This window comes from Sapajus apella, unplaced genomic scaffold, assembly GCF_009761245.1.
Source record: "Sapajus apella isolate SASKATOON/1434 unplaced genomic scaffold, GSC_monkey_1.0 scaffold1, whole genome shotgun sequence".
NCBI lineage: Eukaryota > Metazoa > Chordata > Mammalia > Primates > Cebidae > Sapajus > Sapajus apella.
Window position 1 is genome coordinate 49420706 of NW_022436941.1, and position 19255 is coordinate 49439960.

Consider the following 19255-nt stretch of genomic DNA (forward strand, 5'->3'; position numbering starts at 1 on the left):
TTTTTTTTTTTTTTTTTTTTTTTTTTTTTTTTTCAGGCACTGGGCTGTCTTTACTACTGCACTAGATAATTCTCCAAAGCTAAGACTGAGATTTCCAAACAGGGCATCAGTCATACTCAAGCAAGAGGAAATTGTCAGATATGATGCATTCTACTCCTATGTTCAGAAATCTAACTTCATCATGATTTCATAATAACCAATGTTATAAGAAAATGTGATTTTGGTTTTACTCGGGTTTTTAAATTTAAAAAATTTCACTAAACATAATGCTAATATTTGCAAGAACTTCTTACCTTTTCTATTAAATGCATAATGGCACTCAGTTGTTCATCTGTGTTTTCTGTGGCCACTTTCATGTTGATGGTATGGAGTACTCTGTTGAGAATATCATCATTCACGGGCTGATGTAGCTGATCTGCAAGCCCCCAAATGGCCTGCGAATCTGCGTCAGAGACAAGAGTGACATTGGCAGTGCCATACACTTTATCAATTCTGGCACCACCTTTTGGGTTAAAAAGTACAATCTGGAAGCGTTTAGGAAATGAATTTAAAGATCCTGTCTCTGGCGTTAGGATGACATCCAATACAGTGCTTCTCTGGCCAGGTTCAAAGACCAATGTGCCTTCAGTTATCACAAAATCCTTCCCAGAAATAGCTGGAGATATGACGGTACGACCAATTGTTTCAGCACTCCTCAACTCCTAGAAATTAAACAACACCATTTAAGTGAATCTATGACACCTCTGATCTTGTCCTAAATAAATTCTTGTTTCTTAAACAAATTCAATTTCTCTTAAACAAACTGAAGGGCAATGATGACAACAGTACTACCTAAATATGGGATTTTATACTTTTTCTAATCTTTTAAGATAAATTAGAGAGATAAATACATAATATATAGTGATAAGATTAGGAAAGAGATGCCTTCAAGTGGACCAAGAAAACAAATTAGACCAGAAATGTCACTCTTTCCTCCATTTCTCCAATTGTGAATGCAATAAAAATCATGCTTCAAATAACACATGCACATCAAGAAGTTACCTGCACTCTCATGTTTGTTGCAACACTATTCACCACAGCCAAGATTTGGAAGCAACCAAAGTGTCCACCAACAGGTGAATGGATATTGAAAATGTGGTACATATACACAATGCAGTACTATTTAGCCATTAAAAAGAATGAGATCCTGTAATTTGCAACAACATGGATGAAACTGGAGGTCATTATGTTACGTGAAATAAGCCACGCAGAGAACCACACACATTGCATGTTCTCACTTATTTGTGGGAGCTACAAATTGAAATCATTGAACTCATGAATATAGGGAGCAGAATGATAGCTATCAAAGGCTGGAAAGGGTGGCGGCAGTGGGGTAGAGGGGGTTAAGGGAAGTCAGAATGGTTAATGAGTACAAAAAACAGCCAGATAGAATGAATAAAAGCTACTATTTGATAGCACAACAGGATGACTATAGTCAACAATAATTTACTGTACATTTAAAATAACTAAAAGAGTATAATTGAATTGTCTGTAACAAAAAGAAAGGATAAATGCTTGAGGTGATAAATACCCTATTTACCCTGATGTGATTATTATGCATTGTATTCCTGTATCAAAATACCTCATGTATCTCATCAACATATATACCTATAAAAATTAAAACTAAAAAAAAAAAAACAAAAAAAAACTGGTATTATGCACTTCCACAAACATTCTTTACTAAGCCCATAATCACAGGGTAGTATGTTTATTGGTCAGGTCACACACATACGATGTGTGTGTGTGTGTGTGTGTGTGTGTGTGTGTGTGTGTGTGTGCATTTATGTTTGTGCGTGTGTGCCTATATGTATAGGGAGGGAAAAATTTATTATAACATAACAAATTAGCTCATGCAGTTATGAAGGCTGGGAAGCTCAAGATCATCTGCAGATGACTTCACAGGCTGGAGACCAAAGGAAGTCAATGGTTTAGTTCCAGTGCAAGCTTGATGGCCTGAGAACTAGGAGAACCAATTGTGTAGTTCTAGTGCAAAGGCTGGCAGGCTTGAGTCCCAGGAAAAGTCAGTGCTCCATTTTGAGTCCAAAGGCTGGAAAAAGCCACTATTCTAATTCAAACCCTATCAGACAGGAAGATTCTCTTCTACTTAAGGGAGGGCCAGCCTTTTTGTTCTATTCAGGACTTTGACTGATTGTATGAGGCTCACCCACATTATGAAGATAACCTGCTTTACTCTGTCTACCAATTTAACGTTAATCTCATTCCAAAAAAACCCTCACAGAAACACTCAGAACAATGTTTAACCAAATTTATGGGTATTCTGTGGTCCAGTCAAGTTGACAGATAAAATTAACCATTAAAGTGGGGAAAACTAGAAATTCCTAAAAATATATTGTTCCAAAAATAAGTGTCCTTTGTGAGTTATACACTAGTGACAGCATGTGTTTTGCAAAGAATCACTTATGAATAATCTAGAAAAGATATATAAATAAATATGATAGAGATGTTGGCCTTCAGATTCTTCTTTCGGCAACTTCAATTCCCCTCTCATCTTAGCATATAAACTCATTTAAAATGTGCCTCAAATCTCTTTTTTTAATATATATATATATATATATATATATATATATTATTGTACTTTAGATTCTGGGGTACATGTGCAGAACATGCAGGATTATTGCATAGGTACATACATGGCAAAGTGGTTTGCTGCCTTCATCCCCCTGTCACATATATCTGGCATTTCTCCCCATGTTATCCCTCCTCAACTTCTCTATCCACCACTGTCCATCCCCTAGTTCCCCTCAACAGACCCCAGTGTGTGACGCTCCCCTCCCTGTGTCCATGTGTTTTCATAGTTCAACACCCGCCTATGAATAATAACATGTGGTGTCTGATTTTCTGTTCTTGTGTCAGTTTACCGAGAATGATGGTTTCCAGATTCATCCATGTCCCTACAAAGGACATGAACTCATTGTTTTTTTATGGCTGCATAGTATTCCATGGTGTATATGTGCCACATTTTCCTTGCCCAGTCTATCATTGATGGGCATTTACATTGGTCCCAGGTCTTTACTATTGTAAACAGTGCACCAATGAACATACCTGTGCATGTGTCTTTACAATAAAATGATTTATAAACCCTTGTATACATATCCAGTAATAGGATTGCTGGGTGAAATGGAATTTCTATTTCTAGGTCCTTAAGGAATCACCACACTGTCTTCCACAATGTTTGAACTAATTTACACTCACACCAACAGTGTAAAAATGCTCCTATTTCTCCACATCCTCTTCAGCATCTGTTGTCTCCAGATTTTTTAATGATCGCCATTCTAACTGGCATGAAATGGTATCTCAATGTGGTTTTGATTTGCATTTCTTTATGACCAGAGCTTCCCCAACCTAGAAAGTCAGGCCAACATTCAAGTCCAGGAAATACAGAGAACACCACAAAGATATTCCTCAAGAAGGGCAACCACAAGGCACATAATCATCAGATTTGCCAGGCTTGAAATGAAGGAGAAAATGCTAAAGGCAGCCAGAGAGAAAGGGCAGGTTACCCACAAAGGGAAGCCCATCAGACTCACAGCTGATCTCTTGGCAGAAACCCTACAAGCCAGAAGAGAGTGGGGGCTAACATTCAACATCCTTAAAGAAAAGAACTTTCAACCTAGAATTTCATATCCAGCCAAACTAAGCTTCATAAGTGAAGGAGAACGAAAATTCTTTACGAACAAGCAATTGCTCAGAGATTTCGTCACCACCAGGCCTGCCTTACAAGCGCTCCTGAAAGAAGCACTGAACATAGAAAGGAACAAGCAGTACCAGCCACTCCAAAAACATACCAAATGGTTAACAGCATTCACACAATGAAGAAACTGTATCAACTAACAGGCAAAACAACCAGCTAGCATCAAAATTGCAGGATTAAATTCTCACATAAGAATATTAACCTTAAATGTAAATAGGCTAAATGCCTCAATCAAAAGACACAGACTGGCAAATTGGATAAAAAGTCAAAACCATTGGTGTGCTGTATCCAGGAAACTCATCTCACGTGCAAGGATACACATAGGCTCAAAATAAAGGGATGGAGGAAGATTTACCAAGAATATGGAGAGCAAAAAAAAAAAGCAGGAGTTGCAATCCTAGTCTCTGATAAAATAGACTTTAAACCAACAAGGATCAAAAGAGATAAAGGACATTACATAATGGTAAAAGAATCAATGCAACAAGAAGAGCTAATGATCCTAAATATATACGCACCCAATATAGGAGCACCCAGATACATAAAGAAAGTTGTTAATGACCTACAAAGAGCCTTAGACTCCCACACAGTAATAGTGGGAGACTTTAACACTCCACTGTCAATATTAGACAGATCAACGAGACAGAAAATTAACAAGGATATCCAGGACTTGAACTCAAACCTGGACCAAGCAAACCTAATAGACATCTACAGAACTCTCCACCCCAAATCCACAGAATATAGATTCTTCTCAGCACCACATCACACCTACTTGAAAACTGACCATGTAATTGGAAGTAAATCACTTTTCAGCAAATGCAAAAGAACAGAAATCATAACAGTCTCTGAGACGACAGTGCAATCAAATTAGAACTCAGGATTAAGAAACTAACTCAGAACCGCACAACTTCATGGAAACTGAACAATTGGCTCTTGAATATTGACTGGATAAACAATGAAATGAAAGCAGAAATAAAGATGTTCTTCGAAACCAACAAGAATGAAGACATAACATACCAGAATCTCTGGGACACATTTGAAGCAGTGTCTAGAGGAAAATTTATAGCAATAAATGCCCACATGAGAAGTGAGGAAAGATCTAAAATTGACACCCTATCATCAAAATTGAAAGAGCCAGAAGAGCAAGATCCAAAAAACTCAAATCTCTTTTATCATCTGTTTTCATCTCCAGTCCCCGCTTCTTCCACTGTACAAAGTAGTAGGCTATGATGATATACATTTCATGGGAAAAGAGAAAGAATGAAACAGACTTTCTATCTTAAATGTTTCAATAAAAAATACTGAAGTCTTCCTACTATAAATCAACATACTTTTCTTTGTGCTCATATCACTTCAAGGCTATTTAGAATAGACTTTATTTCTAGGGTCTCGTATAATAGGAAGTTTTCTTTTTGTTTGCTGAGCTGTAGATTCTGTCATAAAGATAAGTTTTACTGCCTGGCAAACTTCCAGAACAGCTTAATATCCACAGCTTGAGGCCTATTCTCTCATCATGACTCATGTAACTGCTACAACATACTGGCCACACATATGTTGTGTTTTATGCACAGAATGTTCTGTTTGTTTGAGCCACCCAATGGTGACTCAACCAAGCAGATACTAAAGGGAACTTTTAATGAAATTTGAAATCTGAAGGCCCAAGAAGTCATCTGGTTTGGAATCTTGAAACATGGGAAATAGCAGAGCTCTCCAAGATGGTAGTTTTCAAATACTGTAGTGGGTTTCCTGAAGTTACATAAGGTAAGGGGAACAAAGAGAGGACTAAGGTGGGTCAGCTATAATCCTAACAATCCTGCTTCAAGAGGAGTAGAGACATATTTTTGCTTTACTATGTGAGCATTTCACTTCTAAAACAAAAGCAAAAAATAAGGCTGAAAAGGTATAAGGTATTGTTGGGGCCAAGCCCACAGTCTGGTGACTTAGCATTATGCAGCATTGCTCTTCTGAGTCCCCAGATAGCCACCTGCTCCCTGTCTTGTATCAGATGTCACCTCAGAGGATGGATGTGAAACAGTGGCAGTGAGGCTTCATAAATGCATCGATTTGAAGAAGTGTAAAGATCAGCTAGTGTTGGAGGTTCTGAAGAAGTAAATTTTCAACTGTTTGGGATACAAAACATAACAAGATCCTTACTTTCTACTTCTGGTCTTACACAGTTATATTCTGCAGAAATTATAACTCCCTGAGATTTTATAAAACATTTATGTAAGATATTTTGCACTGTATAATCAATCTTGTCAAAAGAGAGAAAAAAGAAAAGTCTGTCATTTTAAAACATGATCTGTTACGGATGAGTGAAAAGCTGAGCTGTTTCAAGGATAAAGCTTAATGTAATGGATAAAAAAGTAAATTATGATGTTATCCTCAGAAAATAATGCATGAATTATTCCCTGTGTCATTACTCTTGCTGTAGTCAAAGAAGAAAACCGTAACATGTATTAACATGTATTCCATGCTTACCTGGGTACTAAAGTTAACAGACACCATTAGTCCTGTCCCAGAATCTCTGGACACCTGCAAACTGATTAAAGTGGCCTTCTTGTGAGCCACTGCCAGTCGAGAACCCACAGAAAAATACACGAGGCTTTGCGATTTGTCACTTTGTAAGATTTTAATCTGTGCAAATCGGGCGCTGTTGTTTATTGCCGCTCCAGCGGTAACTTCATATAATTCCACAAAAAAATACACTTCAACCTGTGGTATCTGACAATCAGAAAAAAGGCGGGAAAAAAAACTATTACTAACATATTTCTAACTGTAGATAGTTCTGATACTTAAAAAGGGTATCATTCATATACATTAGAGAAATGTATAAATCTAGAGATATATTCTGTATAATTATGGAATTAAATTCTTACATTATCATCACATTTGTTTTTTGGTCTTCCTTTAAAAATACATTTACTTTCTCTGGGCAAGCTTCTTACTAGAAAATCAATGTCAGGAAATAATCTATGTATACTACCATCAGAAAAAGAGTAAATTAAATGCATTCATACAACAAAACACTATAAAGTAGCTCAAAGAAATGAACTAATTCAGTATTTTTTAACACAGATGTATCACAAAATATGACAAGAAGTGAAAATATCAAGCTGTATAATGATATATATATATAGCATGATACCATAAATGTAAAGTTAAAACTTACTATATTTTCTTAACAGATAATATTTATGGAAAGTTTTCTTTTTCAACTACCACACCCTGACAGCAGTTGCCTTGGGCGGAGGGTTTGGGTGGGGGACAGGGTAGGGAGTGGAGTTGGAGAATACTGGGAAGAGGGAAAAATGGAGTTTCAATTTCATAAAATTTTATTTTTATTTATTTATAAAGTGTTTTAAATAAATATAATCAATAAAATATTTATAATAGTCAAATCTGAAATTTTATGTATTTTTTTAAATTACCCCAAATTCAGTAATAATCTAAATGTAGTCTGCTGGGTATAGTTTGCTCATGTTTCACCTTGGTTCTTTCTCAACAGTGTCAAATAGTTTTATTTTCAAAAGCCTGAATTCAATTACGTAACATATTGTCAATCACCTGTTTTTACTAGTCATTCATTCTTAACAAAATCATCTAAAAATCTTAGCAATATTTTTATCTTCCTGGCATAACGCAAAGGAGCTAAGCTGATGGCTTTACACCTGTAGTGACACTGTCTAATTTCATGTAATGTATCATTTTTATCTACCAGCAATGGCCATTATCTGTTTTTGTGATCATTTTAATGAAAATTATGTCATGAAATTATACAATGAATCCTTCAGAATTATCCAAGTGTTAATAAGTAAGTTATACCTTAGTCACACCGTAAATAAACTTAATGTTTTCTTTTCTGAAGAAATATTTAGTTTTTTCTATGGCACATATCGTTCTTTACTGTTGCTGATCAACTGTCAGTTGATACTGAAATATGGAAATAATTGTACTATTTCCACTTTTGAGAAACCACATTTGGCAAGTACAATAAACTAAAGCACTATCAAAGTATAGTAACTATATTCAAGAGCTAGTATTCCATGAGCTTGAATTCAAAGTAGTTTCTTTTAACTAAGGACTTCAGTATATTACATTCCAACAGAGACTTTGCTTTATTTTCCAGTAAACTATTCCTTTTTCGCTGTGATGACGATTAGAACATTACTTACAGCCACCTACAATCCAACTAATTGTCATAATCTAAGTAAAGAATCATCTAAAATTGAACAGTGTACAAGATGGGTGCCTACATATCATTAGACTAGTAACAAAAAGAGTTTTCCAGTCTTAGAAACACTCTAACAAAACAATATTTCCGAAGTCTATTGAGAAATCAAGACTCGCAGATCATATATGAACCTCCCTAGACTCCTAAAAATGACAGAGACTTCATAAGAGCCCATTCCATGCATAATTCCCAGCAGGTTCTTTTGCTGGTTAGGTCAGAAGCACCCAAGGACAATTTTTTGCCCCAACTAGTATAAGATGGTGGGACCAGAACTGCTCAGCAACACAAAACCAAAGTAACAATGAAAAATACCTTACTTACTTAAATATTTTTGAAAATATTTGCAGCAAATATGTAAACACTGAATTTAAACAGATTTTATGGTTAAGCACATGCTTCCTAAGTTAATTGTTACCTTATACATTTTGCTAATATGGAATCATAAGATAAATCATCAAGAAAAGGGGAAATGGACTGAAATTCAAGAAACGAGTTCTAATTTTGGCCCAGTAATTGAATGAGCACGCTACTTAAATTCTTCATAAATCAAAAGTGAAAGTATTGTAAAACTGTAGAGATGATAATCTGAGATAGGACAAAGTCGAAAACCTTTGCGTGCCAATAGACTGGATTGAGGTGAGGGACACCACCATTAATGAGTGGTGTAATTCTGTGGATGCATTTGTTGTGGCTGCAGTATCTGTAACTCCTCCACCACTTGTGTTGATGTAGTTATTACTCAAGTCACTGCATTCCCTCAGGCTCCTTCTCCATTCATTCTGAATAATCCCAACACTCACCATCTCTTATGAAGGGCCAACTCTGCTGAGAGCTGGGCTGAGAACTTCTCCTTCATTATTTCCTTTATCTGCCTCACATCCTATTATTAACCCCTTTAAACCTGTGAGGTTCAGGAAGGCTAAGCAACTTGTCCTATGTCACCCAGCTAATTGGTAGAAGAGTTAAGATTTGAACCAAGGCCTTCCATTATCAGAACCCTAACACTTATACTGACTCCAGTGACTCCAAGAATAAGTTCAGTGTAACCGATGTCTTTCCTTTCACAAAAAAATGAAGATGATGCTTAGGTCAAAAGTCTAGTAATAATTGGGTTGTTCTACGAGGACCTCCAAATAATTTCTGAAAGCCCACTACAGAAGAATATGGCCACAGAACTTGTGTTGCTTATATCACTAGGTTTCAGTTTATCTGACATAAAAATAATTTGAACTGGATGAGTAATAAGTTCCCTTCTCATAAATGTTAAAATGTATATCAAAAGTTCATAGTACTTTAAAAAATATTTTTTCATTTTCAGGAGAACAGAATCATCTTCCATCTTCTCTCTTTTTAAATTTCCTCTTAATGAAACTAGAATGTACATTAACCTTGCTTGTACCTTGCCTTTTAACAGGTGAAAAGATAATGGGGGAAAAATGTCTTGAAAATTTGCTGCTTCTCAGAATGTAGAAGAAAACTCTAGGATCTTAGCATGACACGCGAAAGAGAAAGAAGAGGTCTGACTAATTTTTTTCTCTTACCTGACTGAAACTATTTGATGATGGGCTCAGTAGCATTTCTCTAGTTAGGAAAAGGGAGATATGTATACATATACACACACATACATATTTAGCATCCCATGTATTGTGTACAGCATTCTCTTACCCCTTAATTAAATGTTCTTCTGCAAGGAGGGCAAGCTCAGAGGAAGCAGTCTTCCCTAACCCCATCTATACTTTAACTTTCCTATTTCACTTTATTCAGTTTGCCCAAGCCCACTCCTGATGGCTCTTCTCTCTCTTCTTAGAATTACAAGGTTAACATCTACTGTATGAGACAGATGTTTAAAGTCGAGTGAGACCTTATTAGTATTCTAATTCACCAAAAATCCTATTTGAGATAAAATGCACAGTTTTTAGTCATTCATGTATGCAAAACATGTTTATGGAGGATAATAGGAGAGACAAAGAGATGAATAAAACCATACTCTAATTTTTGAGCAGCTAACAGTCTTACAGTCTATATAAATATGCGTAAGTTTTAACACTGCATATAACTGATAACCTCCATAAGAAAGGTACAGATAATGTCTTGTAAATTTAGAGAATCAGCAATTCCAACTACGGGTTTCATGGGAGGCATTATGGAGAAAGTGGTATTTTGATTGAGAAAAGGCTATAGTTAAGAAATATAAGGGTTGGGCATCGTGGCTCATGCCTGTAATCCCGGCACAGGAGGTCAAGGCAGGCGGATCACTTGAGGCTAGGAGTTTGAGACCAGCCTAGCTGGTGAAATCCTGTCTCTACTGAAAATACAAAAATTAGCAGGGCATGGTAGAGTGAGGCTGAGGCCTGAGAATCACTTGAACCCAGTGGGCAGAGGTTGCAGTGAGTCCAGATCATGGCACTGCACTTTTTATTCTCTAAAAATAATAATAATTTTAAAAAAAAGAAATGCAGGGTTGAGAGGGTTGATGGAAGCATAAAAGTATTTGGAAGAAATGCATGAAGGAGGATTTAAATGTTTTCAAGTAGAATACAGTAACTCTTCACTTAACAATGACAGGTTCTTGGAAACAGCAACTTTAAATGAAAGGACATACTGTGTGCAGTAGGAACTCAACTGTTGTTTATATCAATTAGTCAATGGTAAAATCAGTTTCATTATACAGCACATTGTTTCACATAAAGTTACAGTTTCCAAGAGGCTATTGACAAGTGAAGTGAGGACATAGTATATGATTAAATGTCTTGAATACTGAAATTTCAGTTCCTCATTGTCAGTGTGACAGAAAGTTTTAGTAGCTGATGATAACCCAACTCAAGAAAAGCAAAACACAATAACATAATATGTTATTCCAAAAAAAGAATATGGATTCAAGACCCTAAAGAAAATATATTTTCTAGTGCTACCACCAGCAAGGTGGCCACAACAGCAGCACATTTGCCCACATCAGCTTTCCTGCATAGCTCTAATACATACATATAGATCTCTAAAATGCTTTCTGATCAAAGAAATCAAGTCCTTTGATACGAGTTGATTGGCTGTCTTACTTAGGAAAAAAATCAAGACAACTCTAGAACACATGTTATTACTATAAAGCAAGTATGATTCCAGATATTTTAAAAGTAATACTGAAAAGACAAAAGACCAGCTTAATAAGACTATCAGTGGCCATGCCACAACTAGTTGAGTATCAAAAGGAAGACCACTAAGTAATTAAAATTATTTGAATTGGAATCTATTGTGGTACTAAAAGAGGAAATGTTATCCTTATGTAAAAAGAGGTAGTTAGGATGCAAGATAAATGTGACTCTAACAGTATATCCTTAATATTGTATTAATTTTAATGTGTAGAAGTTAGCATATCAAGACATATTTTATTAGGCATGTGTTCATTTATTAAGCAATAATACACTTTTTTTTTCTTTGTGTGTAAGTAGGAAGGGATTAATAAAAAGAATTGTGAATAAGACATTTATTCCTGGAAAAAGGAAGAATTATACCAAGAATAAAAATAAAGGAAAAAGTTAAACCTACATGGTTGTTATTGTAGAATGGCAAGAAACCAACAAAAAAAAGAAAAATGACAAGTTTATTTACAAAATTCCATAATGCAATCAAGCCTGTCTAAAGTCTGTTGTCAGCAAAGAGATTTAGACATAATGGCTAAGAAAGACACAAAGAATCTCCGCATCAACAATGCATAAGTTTCAATCATGGTTTTAAAGTGATTAATTCTAAAGAAATATAATTAGAAGTTGACATTATTTGTGTCTATTCATTTCTTACCTTCTCTGGTTTGAGTTCAATACTGATAAAGCATTTTGTTTGACCCGTTGTACAGGCTGTGGTCCCTGACACAGACTGAAGTTCCTCCAGCAGGTTTATCCCATCCTTCTGGAGCGTGACGGCTGTTTTGTTAAGTGTGACTCGCCAAAACACCTTGACATCTTCAAAGGCCCTGTGAACAAGAAACCCACCCAATGCCTTAACAGAAGATGTTACCCCCGTGTCTAAAACAGTTTATTATCACTGTGCCAAATCGTACCTCTTCATCCAAAGTATAGCACTTACTTTACCACTGATGATGCTGAAAATGACTAATTTTCCTCACTACAGATAAGAAAATTAAGGCTCAGGGCTTACATGGTTTTCTTTGACTACACCCTATTTAATAATGAATAAGTATCCAGATACTCTGAATACAGAATGTGAAACAAATATTTTTCTGTCTATTATGTCCAAAAAAAATATGAAAATGAAAATCATAGGGAGTTCCTAAAGGCAAGGAAATGTTCTTCATTTCTCTTTTAAAAAATTGAAAATGTAATATATATATATACACATATACACATACATGTGCATGTATGCATATCAAGTACATATTTGTGATGACCATTCAAAAATGCTATTATACAATTTTAAGTTGCAAACAAAATTTTGGTACTCCAAGTTTTCCTCACAGGAAAACAGAATGTATGTAGAGTGAGCAAATAACAGTCAATATGATGAAGTGATGACCTATATAATGTGATTATCAGTATGATACTTCTTGAAGTACAAAACACTCAAGGTAACCTTAAGTTATAATCATAAACCAAGTATAATCACAGAATAAGAACTAGATTAATATCCGAAGACATGACAAATTCCACACTACTTTCTTCTATCAACATCTTACCCTGCCACTCCCATTGTATGAATTGAAATTGGATTGTATAGACACAGAGGATGATACATCTTCCATATAATCTACATATACATACCTGTTTGGCTGTCTTGTGACAATAAGGTGCAGTCTTCTCCTATCAGCTCCTTCCCTGAGTTCCAGTCCACTCTGGGACTCCTCACTGAATCCTATGATGCCATTGTGAAGGTCACTCCCTGAAAAGAAAAATGGAGGGCTATAATACAGTCAAGAATTATTTTAAAGACTTCCCATGTTTCACTAATCTTGTGAGCTCAGATGGTTTAAAAGTGAGAAATTCACAAATGGTGGAGGAAGTTAGAATCGTTAAAAGATCTTTATTAAAAATAAACTAAACTATGACAACATGAAGGTGGCTAACTGTGTGGGAAAAAAAGAACAGACAAAATAAAACATCAAATCCCACTCCCTCCTCTGACACACACGTTTATTTTTCTATTAAGATCCTACTTTACATTTGACAGTACTTGACTTTTCAGATGTTTATCTGTTTTAAGGCTGTATATCTTCCACAGAATGCAGGCTCTCCTAGAGCAACAACTTTTATTCACTGCTGTATCCCCAGCTCCAAGAACAGTACTGAGCATATGCTAAGTGTTGAGTAAATATTTGCTGAATAAATGAATTCTGTTCAATGGATTTACCTTCACATAAGAGGGTTGACTAAAGGACCCTCTATGCTACCCATGAAGTTATCTGCCCCAGAACAAAACAGAAATATTAAGGAACTCCTGAGCAACTCTGAGTATCAGAAACTTTGCTAAGCAACACTTGAGGTTACAGGTACCATTATAGTAACAACAACAAAAAAAAAGTTTAAACCGGAACAAAACTATGGCTCATACTATACTGAAATCATCACTTCAAATCCTGGGTAGTACCTAAGTTAGTTTCTCAGACTAGAGAAATACCAACGCCTAGTTCTGACTGCTTTCTATTGCTCCACAGCCCAGTTTTGCAGTGATCCTAGAAGCAACAATCCTAAAGCCATCAGCCCAAAACCATGTGTATTAGTTTGTTTTTCACATTGCTATAAAGATACTACTTGAGACTAGGTAATTTATAAACAACTTCCAATCATTGTGGAAGGGGAAGCAAAGCATGTCACACATAGTGTCAGGACAGAAAGAGAGCAAGGGGAAGTGTCACTTTTAAACCCTCAGATCTCATGAGAACGCACTCACTATCACAAGAACAGTAAGGGGAAAACTGCTCCCATGATCCAATCACCTCCCACCAGGTCCCACCCTCCACACACAGGGATTCTGGGGATTACAACTGGAGATGAGATTTGGGTGGGGACACAGAGCCAAGCCATGTTATCATGTGCACCCATCACCCTGAAACCTGATTTCTGGCATTCTAAGAAGACAGAACTTCTGAAGTTAGGGAGTAGATTGGGTTAAAGAAACAGAAAACCACTGAACTGTCCTGATAGGGAAGAACTAGTAGTCATCATCAGTCCCTGGACATTTCCCTGGTCTTAAAGTAAATGTGGAGGCCCTTTATTAGGAACATGCAAGTGATGGGCTACTTTGTCCTAGGGCCTCATGGGTGTTTTTGTCTCAGAATGTGAATCCTCATCCTCACCAATTAATCATTACAATCACTTCGTAGCCTGGTATCAGAATCTGGCATTGACTTTTTCTCTTGGGCAGCAACTATTTTCTTGTCACTTTAGTAAGGATATAGGCTCTTCAAGTACATTACAAGCTGATCACAGCAGAGCCTTCATTTCCTTTGCCAAGGCAATAGTAACTAGCATGATTCTAATGACAATAACACTTCCCTTGTCAGGTTTACAGTAATAAATCTGATGTCAAATTTCTAGTAAGATGGTTCTAGAGGACTTCCACCAAGATGGCCAAATAGGAACAGCTCCAGGGAGCAGTTCCCAGCGAGAGACACAGAAGGCGAGTGATCTCCACATTTCCAAGTCAAGTACGAGGTTCATTTCATTGGGACTGGTTGGACAGTGGGTGTAGCCCAAGGAGGGCGAACAGAGGCAGGGCGAGGTGCTGCCCCACCCAGGAAGTGCAACTGCCTGGAGAATCAGGGACTTTACCCCCTCAGCACTCTGGTTCAGATACTGTGCTTCTCCCATGGCCATTGCAACCCACAGTCAAGGAGAATGCAGAACGCCCACTGGGCTGAAAAGTACTGCAAGTTACCAACACAGATCCCAGCGACAGCTTTGGCTGGCCCAGCACCGCAAGCTGTCGGCAGAAAACTGGGTGGAAGTTTTCACTAGTGCCCAGAGCACCTGCGGGACAATGGGCCCACCCCCTAGAAAGAGGGAGAGCTGAAAGCAGGGAGACAGGTGATATGGCTTGCCAGGTCCTACCCCGCAAAAGACCAGCAAACTGAAGCCCTCTCGCTTGAGAGTTTCACAGCCAGCACATCAGTTCGAGCTCCACCCAGGACAATTGAGCTTGGTGGGCAGAAGGTCATCCACCATTTCGAAGGCGGGTCTAATCTCATCTGTGTAAACAAAGCCAGAGGAAGCCTACACAGCAGCCAGGCTGAGTCTGAGGCAGCCCAGTAGTGCCTCTGCAGGCAGACAAAGGACAGACTGCCTCTTCAAGCAGCTCCCTGACTCCAGTATAACCAAAAAAAAAAAAAAAAAAAAAAAAAAAAAAAAGCCTCATACAGCAGAGGGGCCTGACTGTTAGAAGGAAAACTAAAAAACAAAAAGAAATAGTTTCAACATCAATGGAAAGGACATCCACTCAGAGACCCCCATCTAAAATCACCAACTTCAAAGATCAAAGGTAGATAAATCCACAAAGATGGGAAGAAACCAGCGCAAAAAGGATGAAATCATCAAAGACCAGGACGCCTCTTCTCCTCCAAGATGATTCTAGAATTGTAATATGCCACTGATCAAAACCAAAACGAAATAAACTACTTTTCCCTGATTTATTTAGAAAGTCTGTTCTAAAATCTAAATGTGAAAAGATTATAAAGATAGGGATGTAGCAAAATTAATTATCCAGTTAAGTAAGAAATATTATTAAGAAAAAAAACAGGTAGGGAAAAGATGAGGGCAACATTTGCAGGTAAAGGAACTTAGGATATTATGACCATGTGAATGAATGTGCCTGGTGGTGAGGTCAGGCCAATTACATCATATGACGCTAGTGGTAGTGATGATAGGGTGTCAATCATTTGCCACAGGTGTGTGACGAGTGTGCCTTATGTAGGGAAGGCAAACATTACAGAATCTCACAGACCTCAGCTAAGTTACCATTTGCCTGGTGAGTTAAAACTAAGCTCAGAGCTGATGAAGGGATAGGCACTGGTAGGTTATATTGTCTGATAAAACAGAGAAGCACTTCTGTTCCAGTTAGTACCTAACTTCTGTCCTGAGTCCCCAAAGAGCCCTCTGCCACTTCTCTGACCAGGACTACAAGACCTCCCTGTGATCCAGTAATTAATGGTGTACCGCTTAGAACAGCAAAGAACCTCCAGAAGCGATTTTGATGGGCCTGGCCTGTGCCAAACAAATCACTAAATATTTTTACTATCAGCCCTGGGCATATTCAAATAACTGTAATAAAATATCAGTGTCACAGAATGAGAGGGAGGATGCTGACTGCCAAACTAACTTTAATAGAAATATGTAGATGGTAGTAAGACAACATGAATCAAAATCAGTAAATAACTTGTAGAATAGAATAAGAAATTACAATATTAATACTCTTCATAAACTGTAGGAATAGGAATAAATCATACTAAGTTAATTGATGTAAATTTGTAGCCTAACATAAATGAGATAATGCTGACCATATGAAAGGAAATTAAACAATTGCAAAATTATTACTGAATTTTAACTCAATGGCTAAAATAAAATATGAACTCCAGGAAGCATCGAATCTCAAAAGTATGTTTTGAGATCTATTGTACAGAATGGTGAATATAGTTAACATAGAGTACTGTACATTTCCAAGTTGTTAAGATAGTAAATTTCAAATATTCTCACTACAAAAAATGTTAAGTACTTGAAGTAATGTGCATATTAACTATCTTGATTAAAACATTCACATTATATTTATAAATTATAATTCCTTGTACCCTCTAAATACGTATAAGTTGTCACTTTACAATGACACATAAAAATGAAAAAAGAAAAGAATCATAAAATAGCCTGACACTACTCTAATTCATATAAGGTACTGACATGCTGATGTATTTCACTTAAAGAAATACAGTATGATTTCAGAGGTAAACTGCAAATTGTCATAAAAAGACTACATAAGATATATGAGTAACTCAAAAATTAATTAAAATGTTAAGCTACTGGAACATATATACACAATAGTATGATGGCTGTATCAACTACATTGGGTCAAAAGCAAAACAAAAGGCAATAGTTTAAATGATTTGACAACAGATAAAAAGAATTTCCTGACAATGAGATTTTGGACTCTAGGATGGATTATTGAAAGTGGCTGGTAAATTTAGAATGAAATTCCAAAACAGGATAGGCCATCATGTGTTTGGATAATTAAATTAAATGTTCCTTATACTGTAAAGTATAGATTTATAGATTGTATTACTGGCTCTGATCTCAGTGACATTTATAGTACATTAAATTACAGGGGCCTCAGAACAGCATCATGAGTTAATGTCATGGGTCCAAGCTACGGAAAAACAACACTTTAAGGCATCCTATGAATAACAAGTAATTCACCTTCTTCCATTAAATTTAAGCTAGATTCATCTTCATACAAATTATGTACCACAAAAGTACATTTTTATCTCTATCATTTCAAAGATTTACCTGTAATGATAACCATGGCAAAAGCTGCAAATCCAGTGTCATCCTTCCCCTCCACAATCTGTGCTCCCCCTTGAGGGTTTGTGAGAAACACGTAGAAGAATTCCTGCCCCTCAGGCTCATCATCATCCAAAATTTGAACTGATACTTTACGTTCTCTTTCTCCTTCTAGAAATATAAGGGTAAGAGTTTGTTCTCCAAAGTCTTCTTCTTCAACTGCCCATGTTAGGTTGGAAATTCCATAGATACCATGAAAGGGCAATGCATTTGGTTCCTTCTGAGCACATCTTTCACCAAAAGTTTTAACTGTTATGCTGACATTGCCAGTAAACCCACCAGTTCTTCGGACAAGAACTTCTGCAGTGTTGAATGTGCCACTCTTCATCTCCTCTTCAACGTAAACAATGGATGGCCCAAGGCTGAATGTTCCATGAATGGAAATATTAGCAGGTATAGTGGCCACATCAGGCTTTTCAGACATGGCAGGTGTACCATGAAGGGTGACAAGTTTCTCAGGGATGGCAGATACATCAGTTGCCTCAGTAACAATGGCAACCACTTTGGTTGGCTGCAGAATGGTAGTCGTCTTGCTTGTACTGAGATATGTGGTGGATTCAGTTTCTACAGGAATGAGAGTTGTGTCAACCCCTACAGCCACAGATGTCATGGGGAAGGAAATATCCATTCCTGACAGGTCATCATTATCCAATATTGTGATCACTGCAACACTGAAATCTAGATTCAGACGTGGGCTCCAATTAACATCAAACTTTTGTAATCCCCTAATTTCTACTGAAGTAAGGTTAATGTAAAAAAATTCTTCTACCTCAGGGAGCTGGTCATTAATAATGGTGATTTCAAAATCAACCTCGGTTTGGAATTTGTGAAAAAACAGTTCCCCATTCTGAACAAGCTCAAAATCTTCCAGTGGCTTGGCGCTTCCTGCAGTGGTCTGATAAGAAACTTTAATAAGATCGCTGTGGAACCCAAATAGTCTTTGCACGTGTAATCTGATTATCTGTGTATCTTCTGACACTATGATATTTCTTGAGCTAGGGGAAAACTGGAAGATGCCCATTGGTTCAATTTCAGCAACGATAAAACCTGATCTGGGAAAAAATTAAATCACAAAGAAATTGATTTAAAAAACAGGAATATCACTGTAGAGATTCATCGTTCACATATTTAAGATGCTGCTCATGAGGGCAGCAACTTAACAATGACATGCCATTTCAAATTCCATCAAACTCTACTTACCTATTGATAAGTAACGGCACAAGAAATGTAACAACAGGAGCTGCAAAAGCAGGGACAGGACCTAAGAAATCTGAGGTAAATGAAAAGCTCATAGGTCTCTTGTCTATTTCTCTATCATCTCAGAGCAGCTGTCTGAGGGATCTGAAAATCAGGCTGTCTCTTAAGATCAGTACAAGAGGACCAACACTACTACAGCTGGACCTCTGACAGCTTTCTTATCTAGCAAATAGAAATAGTTACTGCTACCAGCAGCAAAATCCTTACTTCCTTTAGCTGCCAATAATGAGACTATCCTCTCATGCAAATGTAGCTAAAACTTTATGTATGATTTAGGATAGACACCCATGATTGCATAATTTATCCTTAGTTTTTTCCTATAGGTTCTTGTTGTGAGTTAATAACTATATCAGGGGTTATAACTGGCAGTCTCTTGGCCTAATTCTGTCTACAGATATATTTTCTTTTGAAAACAGTTTTTTTGTTTCTAATATAAATTTGAACGCCTTCAGGGGGGATTTTTCAGGT

General features: G+C 36.9%; 1 protein-coding gene across 5 annotated transcripts in view; it reads right to left on the reverse strand.

Annotated features, from left to right (window-relative positions):
* Nucleotides 1-19255, reverse strand: part of ADGRV1 (adhesion G protein-coupled receptor V1) — a 565868-nt gene that overhangs the window by 322131 nt on the left and 224482 nt on the right. For 4 of the 5 annotated variants that reach the window (XM_032276299.1, XM_032276290.1, XM_032276319.1 and 1 more), the window contains 5 exons: nucleotides 17477-18582; nucleotides 12752-12869; nucleotides 11775-11946; nucleotides 6230-6472; nucleotides 294-701 (listed from right to left, as the gene is read on the reverse strand). In XM_032276299.1, the coding sequence (XP_032132190.1) occupies nucleotides 294-701; nucleotides 6230-6472; nucleotides 11775-11946; nucleotides 12752-12869; nucleotides 17477-18582 (2047 nt within the window). Of the gene's footprint in view, nucleotides 1-293; nucleotides 702-6229; nucleotides 6473-11774; nucleotides 11947-12751; nucleotides 12870-17476; nucleotides 18583-19255 lie in introns of those variants that run through there. The other variant, XM_032276311.1, reaches the window with a different exon arrangement.